At 33.6% G+C, this 17700-nt stretch overlaps 7 protein-coding genes and 1 pseudogene across 8 annotated transcripts, besides 4 other annotated features; 7 read left to right on the top strand and 1 right to left on the bottom strand.

Annotated features, from left to right (window-relative positions):
* Positions 1–17700: part of a mobile genetic element that runs on past both edges of the window.
* Positions 592–1458, top strand: TVAGG3_0566160 (glycoprotein 38 family; the record flags this gene model as incomplete). Its single annotated transcript, XM_001281138.2, has 1 exon — positions 592–1458. The coding sequence occupies one exon, from the start codon at positions 592–594 to the stop codon at positions 1456–1458; it is 867 nt and encodes a 288-aa protein (XP_001281139.2).
* Positions 2544–2946: a mobile genetic element.
* Positions 4771–6327, top strand: TVAGG3_0566180 (protein of unknown function, DUF4106 family; the record flags this gene model as incomplete). Its single annotated transcript, XM_051238595.1, has 1 exon — positions 4771–6327. One exon carries the CDS (start codon positions 4771–4773, stop codon positions 6325–6327), a length of 1557 nt encoding a protein of 518 aa, XP_051096419.1.
* Positions 8290–13791: a mobile genetic element.
* On the top strand, positions 10722–11217 carry TVAGG3_0566200 (uncharacterized protein; the record flags this gene model as incomplete). The annotated part of the gene is made up of 1 exon (XM_051238596.1): positions 10722–11217. A coding segment is annotated over one exon (496 nt), but the record flags the coding sequence as incomplete, so codon positions are not given.
* TVAGG3_0566210 (protein of unknown function, DUF4108 family) lies at positions 12024–12413 on the top strand (the record flags this gene model as incomplete). Its single annotated transcript, XM_051238597.1, has 1 exon — positions 12024–12413. One exon carries the CDS (start codon positions 12024–12026, stop codon positions 12411–12413), a length of 390 nt encoding a protein of 129 aa, XP_051096421.1.
* On the bottom strand, positions 12430–12897 carry TVAGG3_0566220 (uncharacterized protein; the record flags this gene model as incomplete). The annotated part of the gene is made up of 1 exon (XM_051238598.1): positions 12430–12897. The coding sequence occupies one exon, from the start codon at positions 12895–12897 to the stop codon at positions 12430–12432; it is 468 nt and encodes a 155-aa protein (XP_051096422.1).
* On the top strand, positions 13114–13809 carry TVAGG3_0566230 (protein of unknown function, DUF4106 family; the record flags this gene model as incomplete). Its single annotated transcript, XM_051238599.1, has 1 exon — positions 13114–13809. One exon carries the CDS (start codon positions 13114–13116, stop codon positions 13807–13809), a length of 696 nt encoding a protein of 231 aa, XP_051096423.1.
* Positions 14968–17700: part of a mobile genetic element that runs on past the window's edge.
* TVAGG3_0566250 lies at positions 15409–15806 on the top strand (annotated as a pseudogene). The gene has a single exon. A coding segment is annotated over exon 1 (398 nt).
* On the top strand, positions 16153–16254 carry TVAGG3_0566260 (uncharacterized protein; the record flags this gene model as incomplete). The annotated part of the gene is made up of 1 exon (XM_051238600.1): positions 16153–16254. One exon carries the CDS (start codon positions 16153–16155, stop codon positions 16252–16254), a length of 102 nt encoding a protein of 33 aa, XP_051096424.1.

Genomic DNA, 17700 nt, shown 5'->3' on the forward strand with positions numbered 1-17700 from the left:
GTATACTACATTTTCACCGATAATGACCAAGCTGCTCTTGGAGATCAAGATATTGATGGTAATAATGATAAAATTAAGAAATTCACAGAAGACCAAATTACACGCAAGGAATGATACATCACAGTAGATGTTAGTGGTGTAAGTGGCGCTACAAGACATTTACATGTCGTCATAGCAACTACTCAAACAGTAGATTAAGTGACCACAGATTTAAGATCTGAGGAATTCATTAAAATCATATTTGGCAATCATGAGCATCCAACTATTAATTTAATTCAAACTCCTGAAAAAGTTTATTATAAAATTCCTGATACAATTGTCTTGCCAATCACAATCGATTTTCCAAGTTCAAATCAAGGATATTCGATTCGTGCTGCTAGGCAGACTTCCAAACCAGATTCTCTTTCTGGATACAATTTACATGTTCAATTTACTGAAAATAAATATTCAATGCAAATTCCCGATACAATCAAAGCCTCCGACTATGATCCGATATTTGTTGCTTTAATTTTTGATCATTCAATTGTTTCTGAACAAAAAATTGATAATATTATAATTTGTGCCCCTCCAACCATTTCAGATTTTAAAGATATGAATTCTGATAAAAATGTTAAATATTCAGCTGATCAATTAATCAGTCTTCCATTTAAAGCTGATGTAGTAGAAGATGATGCCTCAAAGGCTTCTCCGATGTATCAAATTAACTCTCAAACACCAGAACCTGCTTTGTTAACTAAGAATGATGATGGATTTTATCAATTTACAATCAAAGCTCCATCCGAAATCCCTAATAACCAACAAATCACAGTCAAATTATCTATTAAAGATCCTGCTGGACAAAAAGCAGAAAAAGCATTAAAGATTGATGTTAAACAGTCGCCATACATAACAGAATCACCAGATAATTCTGAAGTTAAAGAAGCATATAAAGCAGAAGAGCCAATCGTTGTTATTATTCAATTCAAGCATTTTGAGGAAAGGACAGGAAAATTCGAATATAAATTCTATGAAGATCAAAGTTATATTCCACTTCCTGAAAAGAATGTTAAAGAAATTTCTAGCGGTTCGAGTACATCTTCTAAGAAGCTCCTAGCTGATGATGGCAAAACATATCAACTTACCATACCAGCTCCTAAAATCGATGAAATTAGAGATTCAGAAGAAGCTAAGCTTCGGATCAGAACTGCTCAATCCGATGAACAACCACCTTCAAATGTCTTCTCTAAAGAGATTAAACTTGAGAAGACAAAATATGTTTCAGGAGAACAACCAAATCCAACATCATCTCCTTCTAAGGGAGGATTATCTGGCGGCCAAATTGTAGGAATTGTATTTGCCGTTCTTCTTGGCATTGTTATTATTGTACTTATTGTCTATTTCATTTTCTGTAAGAAACCATCAAATGATAGATCTTCTTCTGATATGAAAGAAGATTCTGGTTCTGGTGTATATGTTTAACTTCATTGATCTTTATATTTATATTTTTTGTAAAAGCATTTTTCTTCTATAACTAAAAGCATAATATTATCAATTGATTATTGTATCACCTGACAGAAAATGTTTTAATTAGTTGTGTCTGTTTCTCATATCTTAAAACAAGTTATTAAAATACTTTGTCTTAAGCAAACCTAATAATGCAGTCCACCGTTATAATCTATAGATCAGGCAAATAGAATTATAGACGGTTTTAAAATTAAATTTCTTGAATGCTAATCAGCATTTATGGCGAGTTTATATTATATTTCAACTATAGATATTAGTCACTACCACAAAATATCATATCACAGATTTTTTATGCATATTCAATTTAAAATAATCTTTATTTGATAATACGAATAAAACTACTATAGTTTTCATCTAATCTATTAATGATCTCTCTTAGATCATCGATAAAATTAAATCTAAAATATTTTTCATTGATTCCCAATAAAATCAGTTTAGCCTAAGGGAGTTTGCTTTCGCATTTCTATGTTGATTACTTTCATTTATATTATTCATGAAATTACAAAAATATTCCTTGATATAATTTGCCAATTCTTAATTAAATGTTAAGTACTTCCTACATATCAAGTTTGAGCACAAGCTTGTTAAATTTAGGAACATGACTGATATTTATATATAATTTTGCCAATTTGAAGTTTACAATTTGTAAAGTGTCTCCAAACTGAAGTTTAGAGTTGGAGAAGATTTTTCTCCATACGAGATCCTTAACCTAAATACTGATTCTTCATACCCAATTTGAATCATTCGAGTAATTTACTTCAAAAACTTCAAAAATAAAATCATTTATATAAATGTTTGCTGAGAATTCTTTAAAATACATAACGTCAAAAATCTTTAGAAAAAATTTAATTTTGAGTTGCAATATATTATTAATTCTTGTTTGAAAATAAATATATGATAGTTAGGAAAATATGAAATACATAATATAACATGAAACTTTTCAACGGAGAAGAATTCAGAAAGTTTTCTGAAAATGATTTTCTAGATTTATCATTGATCGAAGAGAAGAATAATTTTAATATTGAATTCCAAAAATTAAAGAGTAGGGGTAATTTTAGCTAAAAGTGACACGCCTGTAAAAAGTGACACACCCATGAAGGGTGTGATTACCGATCGGTAATTTCGACAGTTTAGAATTTAAAATTTTTTATGGAACTGTTGCGAGTTTCATAAAGAATTTAAGGAATATAAGCAAAGATTTGAATCAAAATCTTAGACCTAAGCCGCTCGATTCGCTCGCGGCTTCCGCGAATTACAGATCAGCAAAGATTTGAATCAAAATCTTCGAACTAAGCCGATCGCTTCGCTCGCGGCTTTCTTTATTATTTTAAATTTGCATATTTCCATCAAAAGTTCATAAGGTAAAAAATTTCGTTTATTTTTACTAAGAAAAAAAAAGGTTTTTGATAATAAATTTATTTTATTTCGAAAAAGTAGCAATAAAAAAAAAAAAAAAAAAAAAAAAAGGTAGTGGGGCTTCCAGGCACTTCGTGCCTTCTAGCCCTGAGGATGAATGAGTATAATGAAGTTTTTATATATACGGGTCTTCCAGGAGCTTTTCACAAATTATATATGTTTTCATGTTTTGTCATGATTTCATCGTAAATGTTTTGTCAAGACTTCTTCTTCGTAAATGTTTTGTCAAGACTTCTTCGTAAATGTTTTGTCATGATTTCATCGTAAATGTTTTGTCAAGACTTCTTCGTAAATGTTTTGTCAAGACTTCTTCATCGTAAATGTTTTGTCAAGACTTCTTCGTAAAATCAGACAAAAATAATGTTTATGTTAGAATGTTAGATCTAACACGTTTTCTAACATGTTTTCTAACATCGTAGAAAACTCATGATTTCATCGTAAATGTTTTGTCAAGACTTCTTCGTAATGAGCGTAAATGACCCAAAAATAATGTTTATGTTAGAATGTTAGATCTAACACGTTTTCTAACATGTTTTCTAACATCGTAGAAAACTCATGATTTCATCGTAAATGTTTTGTCAAGACTTCTTCATCGTAAATGTTTTGTCAAGACTTCTTCATCGTAAATGTTTTGTCAAGACTTCTTCGTAAAATCAGACAAAAATAATGTTTATGTTAGAATGTTAGATCTAACCTCTTTTCTAACCTCTTTTCTAACCTCATGAATTTTCATGAACTTTCTTTACAAAGTCTTTACGATGAAGAACTTTACAAAGTCTCAACAAAACATTGACAAGAAAGTTCATGAGAAAGACTTTACAAAGTCTTTACGATGAAGAACTTTACGAAGAAATCTCAACAAAGTCTTTACGAAGAAGTCTTGACAAAACATTTACGATGAAATCATGAAAATTCAAGAGGGTAGAAAACATGTTAGAAAAGAGGTTAGATCTAACATTCTAACATAAACATTATTTTTATTGAATTCCGTATGAAATTTCATGAGTTTTGTATGTTTTAGACCATGTTAGAAAAGAGGTTAGAAAAGAGGTTAGATCTAACATTCTAACATAAACATTATTTTTATTGAATTCCGTATGAAATTTCATGAGTTTTGTATGTTTTAGACCATGTTAGAAAACATGTTAGAAAACATGTTAGATCTAACATTCTAACATAAACATTATTTTGGGTCATTTACACTCATTACGATGAAGAAGTCTTGACAAAGTCTTTACTGAAAAAGTGTCATATAAACATCTGTCAAAAACCGCTTTTAACTTCACTTAAAATGCCACGTAAGCTACGTAAGAATATACGTATTGAAACATCCAATAGTAAAACTAACACCACAACAACAGTTGCAACAACAAATGCTGAATGACCCCACTATGTTGCAACAAATGTCAAGCAACCCTATGCTTTTAAACCGAGTCATTGGTGCACAGAGTGAGGTTTAAGAGCGGCACTTTTAGCGAAAATGGCAGGCTATGGTGGAGCTGCAGACGGAACAGCCTATAACCCTCAAAGTCAAATGAATTTGAGTTCACTCAAAAATCAAATAACAGATGTCAAAAAGTCAAACATAGACATACAGAAGCAAATAAGTGAAAACGAAAAGAAACTAGAATATGACAGACACACAAAGAAACTCAATGAGTTAAACGTAGAGAAAAAGAAGAAAGAAGAACAACTGAAAGAACTAAGTACAGAGGAATATGCAAAAAAGTGTCAGAAAAAGCAGCAGAAGTAGCAAAAATGGAACAAGATGTTATAAATTTGAAAAACCATACTACTCAATATAAAATACTGAAAGATGAAGAGATAAAACAAAAAGCCCTGAAGACATATATGGATAGCGATGAGTATAAAAAAGAAGTTGAAGCAAATGTAAAGGCAGAAAAACTTTTACAGTTGCAAAACCAAACCGTACAGTATGAAAACTTAGCACAAGAAAGTAAAAATAACGACGCAGCCATGCAAAAGGCAATGAAAAGCGCAGAATATATAAAAGCTAACAATGACTGGTTAGATGCCCAAGCCAACGCTAAAGCAGCCCAACTCATAGGGTCAATAAGGACAAAAATACAAGCGGATGAAGACAGTTCAAATGAAACTTTAACAAATGCTGACTTTAAGAACGCCTTCGAAGCTCTTCATAGTAAGGTGAAACAAGTGAACGACTTCTCATCTGGAAAGAAACTGAAGTCTGAAGGTTTCGACAAAGAGTTAAAAGAAGTAGCACAAAATATGACGAAAATAACAGATGCAGCAACGAGACAGGCAGTTCAAAGTGCCTATGACGCCGTTAGAGCAACTGTTGTGAAAAGTCAAGAAAAAGAGTTACAACAGACCAAAACAGACCTAGTAAATGCTTTCTTAAAAACGAAAAGTCAGGTAGGACATTACGCTGCAGATGGAACATATGTGCCAGCTGGTGGAACTTATATACCACCAAACCCTCCAAGAGAAGCACCTGCACCAGGACTACCTAAAACATTTACATCGTCACATGGACATAGACACAGGCATGCACCAAAACCAACACAACAACCAACACAACAACCAGCACAGCAACCAACAGTTCAAAACCCTGCACAACAACAACCACAAACAGAGCAAGGACATAAAAGAAGTAGAGAACAAGGAAACCAAGAATTCTTAAAAATGCTTAAAGAAGAGTGTGGTTTCCCAGATAGTATTGACTTTAGTGACAGATATAAAGAAGCTATTGGAAAGTTCAAGGATGGAAATACTGACCCGAACCTATTTAGCTTTATGGCTCAGCACCAAAACGGATATAATCTCAAACCTGGAAAATACAAGCTCGCTAAGGGATATGATTTAATAGCATATCATCCAAATGACATGAACGAATTTACTCCGAGATATTTGATGTCAGAGCTAAATGACAATTCAACTTTCGTCATGAAACGCGTAAAAAATAGAGACGGAACGAAAGAACAAAAGCTTATGAATGCGGATGACGTAGATAGGGAAATTGTTGAAAACGGTCTCGGAATATATGAAATGCCAGCAGATGAGGTACAAGAAACTCCACAGGAAGAAGTTCAGATACAACCAGACATGGAAGAAATAGTTCAGCAACAACAGCTAGAAGAGCCTGAAGGAAACGAACAAGTCCCTCCTTTGGAAACTAACTTCACAGAACCAGATGAAGATTTGGAACAGCCGAAAAATCTTGACCCTCAACAAGTGTATGCGGAGAATATGGAATCTTTCCAAGAGTCTAAGAAAAATTCGGCTGACATAGTAGAAGAATATCGAAAAATGTTCGCCGACATACAAAAGACTCCAACATCAGATGAAAAATATTCAGCAAAGAATGGAAGAACTGAAAGAAAATGTACGCAAATACAACAATCCTTTTTACTTACGAGCATTTAACGTTCAATCTTCGGATGAACTCGGTGAAAATAAAAGGTTAAATTTCAAGAAAACATATAGAAATGAAACATTGTTTAAAGTTCATTCAGAACCTAACCAAGATGGAAACAAACCTACTTTTGTTTCTGCAGACGATGGAACTACAATGAGATGGGGTCATAAAGCTAATCCGGATAGGGGTTCATAAACTTACAACCTCAATTCCAAGAAGTTGTAGACGCAATGGAAGCGAATGGTGAACGAGATATAGCTGGTATTTTCAGCGCGGCTTTAATGCCATTGAAAGATATGAAACATGCAGATATTTTGGACCAGTATGAAATGAACATGGCTGATGGAAATATAACACCTGACGTTCTAGAACATTTATCTCAAAGAACTACACAGAACCATAGAGATGGTATATTTGGTGAAGAGTTTAGAAAGAAAGTTAGGGAGAGCGAAGGAAGAGAACCTATTGTACATGACCTTGCAAACGAAAGTTTACAAAATGTCATAAAAACTTACTTTGCAGACAATGAACTGAGAAGGATGAATATTTAAGAAAACTCAAATGGACAGTACCAGATGAAATGTTAGTATTGAAAAACATGTTCCTTGACAAAATAAAACCAACTACAGAAATAAACGACGCAAGACTGAAAGATTGGGTAGAAGCTTTCCCATTCACAAAAGATATAGTTGGTAACATGGAAAGAAAACCAGAATGGCTACAAAAAACATATATTTGGAAACGAGCATATTCCATATGGACAGGCACTGTTTGAAGAGCTTGAACCGGAAACTCAGGAAAGAGTCATGCAAACAATACGCGAAGACTCAAATACAGACTATGACAAACTCTTTCTAGGATATAGGTTACCTGAGATGGGCGACCAGAGCCAAAAGGCAAAAAGGACATGGAAATTGCAACATACTAATGAACATAATGCAAAGATGCAACAACTTCAAGCAGAGGGCAATGAAGGAAAAAGAAGAGTTAAAAACTCAGTCAGGAAGAAAGTAAAGCTTGGTCCACGTGGTTCTATTATGACATATAAATCCAACTATTCTATATTTTTACTCATATGAAATGTACGCCGCTCAGAATATAACGCCAACAGTTTGGATGCTATGAATGGAAATGTTTCCGAATGGTATAACGAATGCGACAATGCCATTAGAAGGTCAGAAATAGTTCCTGGAACTTACGAATATACAACTGCTGTTTCTTATGGAAACGTAGGTGAGTTTGGAGAAGGTTCTTCAACAACAGTAGATATTGCATGCGACAGGTTTCATATTATTTCTATTGACAACTCATTCTTATACGTGGAACAAGACATTGAAATAAAACCTTCTGCCAAGTTGTCTGACAAGAAAGGTTGCAATGGAATTTTCTATGTCGGATACCAATATGCTCCAGAAGTTTTCATGGGATATAAGATATATTCTAACTCTGACTTAGTTCAAACAGTAACATGGGCAAACTATGAATGGTTCGCTTTGAGAAACTCAGTACAACCACAAGCTAGAGAACAAACAGACCAGTATGCAACTATTGAGAAAATAAGAAGACTTGACCCTAACGTTCCAGGAGTTTATGTTGACCTTTCTGGACAAATGCAGCAGCAGTAACAAAGTAAAATTGAAACTTAGAGTTCCTTTGTCATCTTTCCTCATCTTCAGGTTTTTAAGATACTTGCCAAACTGGGCAGGAAAAATTTCTATTGAACTTACTCCAAGCAAAAATAACTTAGTCATTGCACCAACACAAGACCCATTCACTCTTACAGACGTAAAGGAGCAAATCAAACGTCATTCGCCGACTTTTGCAAAGACAAAGTTGACTTAGACTTTGGTTTCTCAAACTTCAACACTGAAGTAAACTATTATTTCAATGCTGCTGGAACTGCTTGGGACCCAGTTAAGTTTACATGCGAAAAGTTTGAATGCAAGAGAATAGAAAGCAGACTTGCAGTCTATATGTTGGACCCAGATATTTCAAATGCTTTAGCTGCCAAATATATTGCAGTTCCACTTATGTTCCCTATACACCAAATATCTGTCAAAGACTTTGCAGGTGAAGTTGGAAACCAAAGTGCTGACCCAGGTGCAAGAACAGATATTGCTTTAACAACTGCAATGAAACATGCAGATACTATGTTTGTACTGTTCAGACGAACTATAAATGACTATTCTTGTTTCTACAACCCCGGTATTAATATCATATAAACATAGATGGCAAATATTATCCAAGAGAAGAATATTCTACAGTTGAGGATATGAGGTCATACAACTTGACATTAGATGCTATGAACTTTAACAACAACTTCACAACAACCATTAACCCTGAAATGCAAAGTTCTATTATGCCATATGTGAAAGTATGGACCCATACAGGAGCTCAAAAAACTCAATATACAAATAGAGACCGTTCAAACTTTTGGCTTGGCATTCCATTTGCTGACTCGGAAGACTTTATGGGTGGTATTTCAACTGTTGGTACAGTTCAAATACAATATACTGGTGACAGAGACGGTCCAGATGAATTGAAAGCAAAGAAGTTTACAAAACCAATAGCACTTTTCACGGAAGATGCTCTTTTGAAGATTCGTTCGATGAAACCTGCTGGGGCTCCTCAGATTGGTATAACGACAGCTTCCATCGAGCAGATTTTGGCAGCAGGTCAGTAAGTTGTTCTTGAACTGACTTCTCTCCGTCAAATATTGACAGTACGCCAGTTTTGACATAGTATTGTAAGATAAACTTACCTTTAGAAATATCGGTCAGTTTTGTTGTTATATTTTTGTCAACGTCAAGAACTTTCACCATCTCAGTTATACCAACTTTCTTTGCTTTATGAAAATATTTGGTTCAGCAAAGACTACTATTCTATAACATTTCCATTGTTTGTGTAAAAACTATTCTGTCAATGTATTTGTATTGTTTGTGAGTATAAACTTTGTTTGCTTCAATTCGAAGAGATACTCAAATACGTCCATCTTTTTATTCTAAGTAAAATGTCATTTCCGAAAAATAGAAGCGTAAGTGTTTCAAAAGGTTTAATGGCGGTGGCAGATGTGAAGTTAAATTCACCAACTCAAACAAACAGTCAAAGTGTTGTTGTCAATGTCAAAGAAGAGATGTTGAATGGGGAAACCATACGAGACGAAGATGGTATAGCAATTGTTCCTGTAAAAGAACAACCAACATACCCTGAAGTTAGCAGAACTTAAGTTCTGTTGCAGATATTCGAAATGACTACCAACAACTTAAAGACAAACTTAAAACTCAGGAGAAGATTTGTCAGGCTTTGGGTATAATGTTAAACTTGGTGAGCACAACCCTGTAAAGTGACTCATATGTCATTGCACCTCATGAGTCTTGAAAGAACTATTGAAACTTTTGACAGAGGCAGACGATATAAACATCAAGAAATGAACCCGACATTGCTTGCTGTGGTGTTTCATAATGTCATTGAAAGATATACGTTATGAAAGGAGGTAAACGTTGAACTTAAAATATAGTTTCCCAGACGTCATAAAAATATTTGCACAAACATTTCATTAAAATTATTTGCTAGTAAATGGCAGAAGATATAATGGTTTATACTATTACGACTAAAACCCTGAGTCATATAATTCTATAACAACAAACTTACAAAGTCCTCAAGGACGATATTGTAAACTGACCTTAAACACAATGACGACTAAAGCCTGTTTTGCTCTTTTGACACCAGAAGACTTTGTTGTTGTGAATGGTAAAAAATACTTCTTTGAAGATACTTACTCAGATATACCACCAACAGGTTTTGTTGACTTATTTAATACTTTAAGTACAGGTGTAACATGTGCTGCAACTAGAGCAGGTTTCATTATGTTTGGATGTCCGACTGAGTTTACTATTAATGATATGAGCTATAATACAAAACTTATATCTGGGTTTTTTACTACCAACAGTTTCCTATAACAGGAAAAGGTGTCATACAAGGAATGTCTATTCCATTGACTTTAAGCACACCTATTTTATATATTGTTTCAAACTTAGGTTCAAAGTGTTATTCGAATGTCGACAGAAACTATTATGACCAAAAGATACTCATGCGTATAAACAATACTTTCTCTGCTGGTTTGCCTATTGTTCATTCGAATGCAGAATTTTCAACCTTAGTGAACTCAAACACTTTGGCAAGTATAACGTTGACATTAGTTGACGCAAACTTTGTTCCTGTAAAACTTTTATGTCCTATGTATTTGTCAATGACGGCAGAAAGTTTCGAATTGGAAGATGCAACTGGTGAAAGTATTGTACTACAAGAACAACTTCAACAACAAATAGCTCAAGAACAACAAATGCAAAAATGGAACAACAAAGTCAAGAATAAAAAATATTATTTTTTTATTTTTATAAAAATGTACAGAATAGATGTTTCAGATTTTTATGACTTCCAAGCATTCAGAAATATGTGTCCATTTAGAGACTATAACAAAGCAGTCGAGAATTTGAAACGTTTAGTCATTTATGTCGACTCTGCCCCAGAATGTTATGTCATGAAAGAATGGGATGTAGTCTTTAACAAACCAAGAGCAACCATAGTTTCAGAACAAGAATGTAGACAGAAACTTAAGAAAATAAAAGTCGTACAAGTTGGTATGAAGATGTTAGATGCTTGGGATATCTTATTGTCAAAACTTGAAGATTTTTCAGTTCGTGGTATAAAGTTCTATACACCTTCTCCAAACTTCTATTCTATCTTCACTGGATATAAATACGAACAAGTAGAATGGAAAGAAAATATTATAGAAGCTTGGTTAGACCATGTCAAAGAAATTATATGCAATGGAACGAAAGAGTCTATGAGTATATCTTATGTTGGTTTGCAAACATCTTACAACATCCAAGTGCTAAAAATGAAACTGCTCTCATTATAATTGGAAAACAAGGAACAGGTAAGAACACATTCTTTACAGATATTTTGTGCAAACTATTAGAAGGTTATTCGAACCCTAATATGACAAACTTAGAAAACATCTGCGGTAAATTTAACTCTTCAATAGAGAATATGAAACTTATAGTATGTAACGAACTTCAAAGTATAGATACAACAAAAGTTTTGAACTCGGATGCTTTGAAGAGTCTTATAACAGACAAAGTTGGAGTTGTTGAAAGAAAATATAAAGACCAAAGAGTTTGTGAAAATGTTGCAAACTTCATTATGGTTTCAAACAATGTTGTTCCGATGAAGTTAGAAAGTTCTGACAGAAGATATGTAGTTGTCAGAACGTCAGATTCTCATATGCAAGATACTGAATATTTTGACGCTTTGTCAGAAACTTTGACATCTGACTTTTACAACCACTTGTTCTCATATTTTATGACATTAGATATTTCAAAGTTCAATCCAAGACAAATTCCACATACCGAAGAGAGACAAACATTGTTAGAAGCAAACAAGAGTGTATATGAACTGTTTATAGATGAGACTAACTTTGAGTGTTTAGATGAAAGGTCATTGTACGATTCATATAAACAATATTGTCAAGAATATGGTTATATGGCAGCTTCTAAACGAACATTCTTGGCAAATGTCAAAAATCTTTTAGATGTTCAGAATGGTGTATATACAAAGAAAAATTTTTATGAGTAAATTTTAAAAAAAATATTTTTTTTATCCGATAGAAAAGATGACGAAATATATTTCAGTCAACAAATATATGTCAGGACTTAAAGAAGAACTAGACCCATTCGCTTATTTGAATGTTTACTTCTACCATTTTGAAAAGTCTTCATTTGACAAAGTTTGGAACATCGAACCAGTTAAGTTTGCTATTGTGACTAAAAATGGTGCGAAATTTGAAGACTTAGACATAGAAGGTTTGTTAGCAGTCAAAGAAAATTTTGACAGAAGGTTCTCAAACCTTAAAGAAGGCAAAGCATACAAACTTGTTATACCTTATGAACCAAAGAAAGCAGACGACTATGAATATTATGAGTCTAAGATAGTTGAAGTTCAAGGTAAATTGGGTAAAAAGATTTTAGAGTCTAAGCCAGTGTTTGCTCCTAAAGAGGAAGAGAACATTGACATTGACCCAGAAATGTTCTAAAAATAAAATTTTATTTTTACATGTCAAATTTCTTTTTCTCTGGAACTGGTTCAGGTTCTTTCTTCTCTTCTACTTTCTTCTCTTCTTCTACTTTCTTCTTCTTTTCTCTCTTCTTCTTCTTTTCTGGTGGAGTTATGTCAAATTTCTCAGAACCATATTTATGTAAAAGTTCTTTGTCCTTTAATAGCTCTTCTATTCTGTTTTCTATTTCATCTTCAAGAACAGCGCATGTGTCTTCTTTGCATTCTAAGAACTTTTGTTGGACTTCATCTTTCCAATCGGCGTCATCTCTGTCAACAAGTCTGTCATTGACAAATTTTAAGACTGCTCTGCTTAATGTTTTATGGTTCTTGTCATATTCCCAGAAACAGAACTTTAGAACAAATTCACCTTTCTTGTTTACACTATGTAAGATTTTATGGTCGACAGATGTTTTAGAGTCGAAAAGTTTGTCTCGAATATAGATAGCGAAATCGCTAGACATTTTCAAAAAGATAAAAATTTTAATTTTTCTAAAAATATGTTAGAAAAAAAGTTTGCTGACATTGACAAGAAATTTGAGAATGTTTTGAAGAAGAACAAGAGGAAGTTAGAAAATGCTCAGATAAAGCCTATACATGACAAGTTCTTATTTGCTCAGAATGGTATAACAGGTCTAATCGCACCACCTGGGTCGGGTAAGACTTTCACTTATCTTAAAATGGCTGCACAACAACAAGAACTAGATGAGAAGAACCCATTCTATGAGTTAGTTGTTATTTGTAGTACTTCTGGTCAATTTGACCAAACCGTCAATTCGTTCAAAGATATTATAAAGAAGTCTAAGTTAGTATGTATAAAGGATACTGAGTTGTTAGATTGGATAAAGAAGTACCAAAGAAGGGTTTTGAAGTACAATGCTATAAATGAGTATATAAATTCTAAGTTTAAAGACCCAAATGAGGAAATGCAGAGAATATTAGAGAAGAAACACTTCAGAAACAAACAGAAAGAGATAGAATACATTTCGAAGAAATTGCAATCTTACGATTGGAAGACTTACCCTCACAGATGTCTTCTTATCTTAGATGACTTTGCTTCTCATCCTTTGTTAAAGAACAGAGAACAAGACATGTGTCGAATTCTTAAGAAGCTCAGACACTTTAACATCTCAGTCGTAATATGTGTACAGACAGCAAAGAGTTTAAGTAAGGATGTTAAAAGAATACTTACTGACATTATACTTTTCCCTGGATTGTCCGAAGACGATTTCATGGAACTTATGAAAGAGTCCATGGCAGGTAAGTTTGACAGACATGAACTATGGGAGAAGTACAAAGTCATACAAGACCCTCATACTTCTTTCAGAATTCATATCTACGCAAACAAAGTTCAAATTGTAAAAAGTCAAGCTTGAAAAATAAAGAGTTTTGGCGACCAGGGTTTTTTCACTACTCGCTGTTCTTCACTGTTTTCATGAGTTTTAGGCTAGACCGGTAAAAGTCGGTCTAGAGAAATTTCATGAGTTTTGTGTGTTTTAGACCATGTTAGAAAACATGTTAGAAAACATGTTAGATCTAACATTCTAACATAAACATTATTTTTGCTGAAAAATGACCAAAAATCTGAGTAAAATGGCATAAGATTGCTTCCCTCGGAAAACCGAGAGAAGAGATTCCGTATGAAAATCGTGAAATTTCTCTAGACCGGATTTTACCGGCCTTGCCTAAAACACATGAAAATCATGAAGCACAGCGAGACCGTTTTTTTTTTCTGGGTCGCCAAAACTCATGAAAATCGTGAATTTCCTTAAGACAGAAAAAATAAAGTTAGTTTTATTTTTATTTATTTTTTTATTTTGTATGTAAGAACAGAAATGTTAAACATTGAGTTTGAAACAGTTAGAAAGATAGACAATAACACTAAATTGGTTAGAATAGGTGATTTAAACGTAAGATACTCAAAGAAATACAACAAATATTCTTTGTCAGACATTATATCTCCATCTGGAAAGAAAACAAACGACTGGGTTAAAATTGCTTCTACTCAGAAAATTTTGACAAGAAATCCTGAGCTTATGATATCGGTAAGATTCTATGGAACTACAGCATATCTTATAGACAAAAGTCTTATACCAATAGTTTTGTTATGGTTAGACCCAGTTGTTGGATATAACTTCATAACATATGGTTCATTCGATACGGAACGTTGCAGTGAAGGCTTACTTTACATCGTTCAGAAACCGAAGGACTTCAATACAAAAAGATATAAGATAGGAAGAACATATAATATAACTCAAAGATATGACAGTACAGTCAATATAGTCAAAGTTGTGTTTGCTAATGATATGAGAGCTGCTGAAACAGAACTACTTGAAAAGTTTGAGAAAATGTATGGTGCTCCCATAAAAGGTAAAGAAACGTTTGAAGTAGATGAGATAGATAAAGCTATAAAATTATTTGACGAAGTTGCTGAAAAATACATGTAAAGCGTTTATTTTTGGTCTTTTATACAAGATAGAAAATAACGCTAATTTTATTTTTTTTATTTTTTTATTTTGTATGTAAAGACAGATATGTCAACAACAGAGAACACAACAACAGTTATAGTCCATGAAGCTATAAATGAAGAATACGAGTACATACAGTTTAACAAACATCTCCGTCTCATTCGTTCAGTCAAAGATGATATGTACCAAATGCAAAGTATTTTGACGGCTTGTTTTGCACCAGATACTAAGGTTCCTAAAGACTGGTTTAGGAACCAAAGCACACAAGAACTTTTGAGCGAAGCACAGCGAGACATACTTTTTTCTGAAAATCGTGAAGAACAGCGAGTGGGAGGAAAATCCCACTCGCCAAAACTCTATGAAAATCGTGAAAAATTGCCAAACGGTTTGAGAGGATATTATGTACATAGACTTCTTGTAAATGCTGTTGCAATGTGGGCTTCGCCTCGTTATGCTTGGTATATTTACAGACTTCTTGACGAACTTCACAGACAAGAACGTGAAGAGATGGAAAACAAGCTTGAAGCAAAAGACAAAAGCATTCAGAAAAGAATACCACGTTCGTACCAAAAGGAAAGGAAAAGAACTATAAGTATATGATTTATACTGAAGAGATGGAAAATGAAGAAGATAAAGATATGGTTATTGTTGCATTTAGTCAGAAGAAACAACAAAAGCTTTTACGACCTTGCTAAGATTTACAAATCTGACAGAAATTGGTTCTATCGCGAAAACTTACCGATTTCAATGACACCGAATGAAGATGTGAAACAAATAGTTCAAGATACTTTACCTCAAACACACTATGATATGAAAGGTTGTACAATTCTTACTTCAAAGAAGATTTGCCATTGTTAAAGGAAAAAATAACAGAGTATTTTGACAACTTCAAACAAGTAGAGTAGATGAACCATTTATTTTTCAAGCTTGACTTCAGATGGCTCAGGTAGCTCTATAAGGTAAATTGTCTTGTCAAATCCTTCTGGCATTCCGAGTCCTTCCTTCCAACATTCCGAGTCCTTCCTTCCAACAAGAAAAAAATTTCCCGACAACTGGAAAAAAATTTCCTGACAACTGGAAAAAAATTTCCTGTTGTTCGTCCGTAAACCATTCAAATTTTCGAAAATTGAGAACTTTTTGGTCGAACGACAGAAAAAGTCCTTCCTTCCGACAGGAAAAGTTTTTCTTTCCGACAGGAAAAGTCCTTCCTTCCGACAGGAAAAGTCCTTCCATCCGACAGGACACAAACGAATGTCTCACGTCCCTCTTCCTGAATGCCTTCCAAAGCCAGAAGAACCGACAGCCCCAGCACCACAACAGACTAAGACTAAACACTTACATTTTTACGCTTGACTTTTTACAATTTGAACTTTGTTTGCGTAGATATGAATTCTGAAAGAAGTATGAGGGTCTTGTATGACTTTGTACTTCTCCCATAGTTCATGTCTGTCAAACTTACCTGCATGGACTCTTTTCATAAGTTCCATGAAATCGTCTTCGGACAATCCAGGGAAAAGTATAATGTCAGTAAGTATTCTTTTAACATCCTTACTTAAACTCTTTGCTGTCTGTACACATATTACGACTGAGATGTTAAAGTGTCTGAGCTTCTTAAGAATTCGACACATATCTTGTTCTCTGTTCTTTAACAAAGGATGAGATGCAAAGTCGTCTAAGATAAGAAGACATCTATGAGGGTATGTCTTCCAATCGTAAGATTGCAATTTCTTCGAAAATGTATTCTATCTCTTTCTGTTTGTTTCTGAAGTGTTTCTTCTCTAATATTCTCTGCATTTCCTCATTTGGGTCTTTAAACTTAGAATTTATATACTCATTTATAGCATTGTACTTCAAAACCCTTCTTTGGTACTTCTTTATCCAATCTAACAACTCAGTATCCTTTATTACATACTAACTTAGACTTCTTTATAATATCTTTGAACGAATTGACGGTTTGGTCAAATTGACCAGAAGTACTACAAATAACAACTAACTCATAGAATGGGTTCTTCTCATCTAGTTCTTGTTGTTGTGCAGCCATTTTAAGATAAGTGAAAGTCTTACCCGACCCAGGTGGTGCGATTAGACCTGTTATACCATTCTGAGCAAATAAGAACTTGTCATGTATAGGCTTTATCTGAGCATTTTCTAACTTCCTCTTGTTTCTTCTTCAAAAACATTCTCAAATTTCTTGTCAATGTCAGCAAACTTTTTTTTCTAACATATTTTTAGAAAATTAAAATTTTTATCTTTTTGAAAATGTCAGCGATTTCGCTATCTATATTCGAGACAAGCTTTTCGACAGCAAAACTTCTGTCGACCATAAAATCTTACATAGTGTAAACAAGAAAGGTGAATTTGTTCTAAAGTTCTGTTTCTGGGAATATGACAAGAACCATAAAACATTACAAAGAGCAGTCTTAAAATTTGTCAATGACAGACTTGTTGACAGAGATGACGCCGATTGGAAAGATGAAGTCCAACAAAAGTTCTTAGAATGCAAAGAAGACACATGCGCTGTTCTTGAAGATGAAATAGAAAACAGAATAGAAGAGCTATTAAAGGACAAAGAACTTTTACATAATATGGTTCTGAGAAATTTGACATAACTCACCAGAAAAGAAGAAGAAGAGAGAAAAGAAGAAGAAAGTAGAAGAAGAGAAGAAAGTAGAAGAGAAGAAAGACCTGAACCAGTTCCAGAGAAAAAGAAATTTGACATGTAAAAATAAAATTTTATTTTTAGAACATTTCTGGGTCAATGTCAATGTTCTCTTCCTCTTTAGGAGCAAACACTGGCTT

This window comes from Trichomonas vaginalis, chromosome II (assembly GCF_026262505.1).
Source record: "Trichomonas vaginalis G3 chromosome II, whole genome shotgun sequence".
NCBI lineage: Eukaryota > Parabasalia > Trichomonadida > Trichomonadidae > Trichomonas > Trichomonas vaginalis.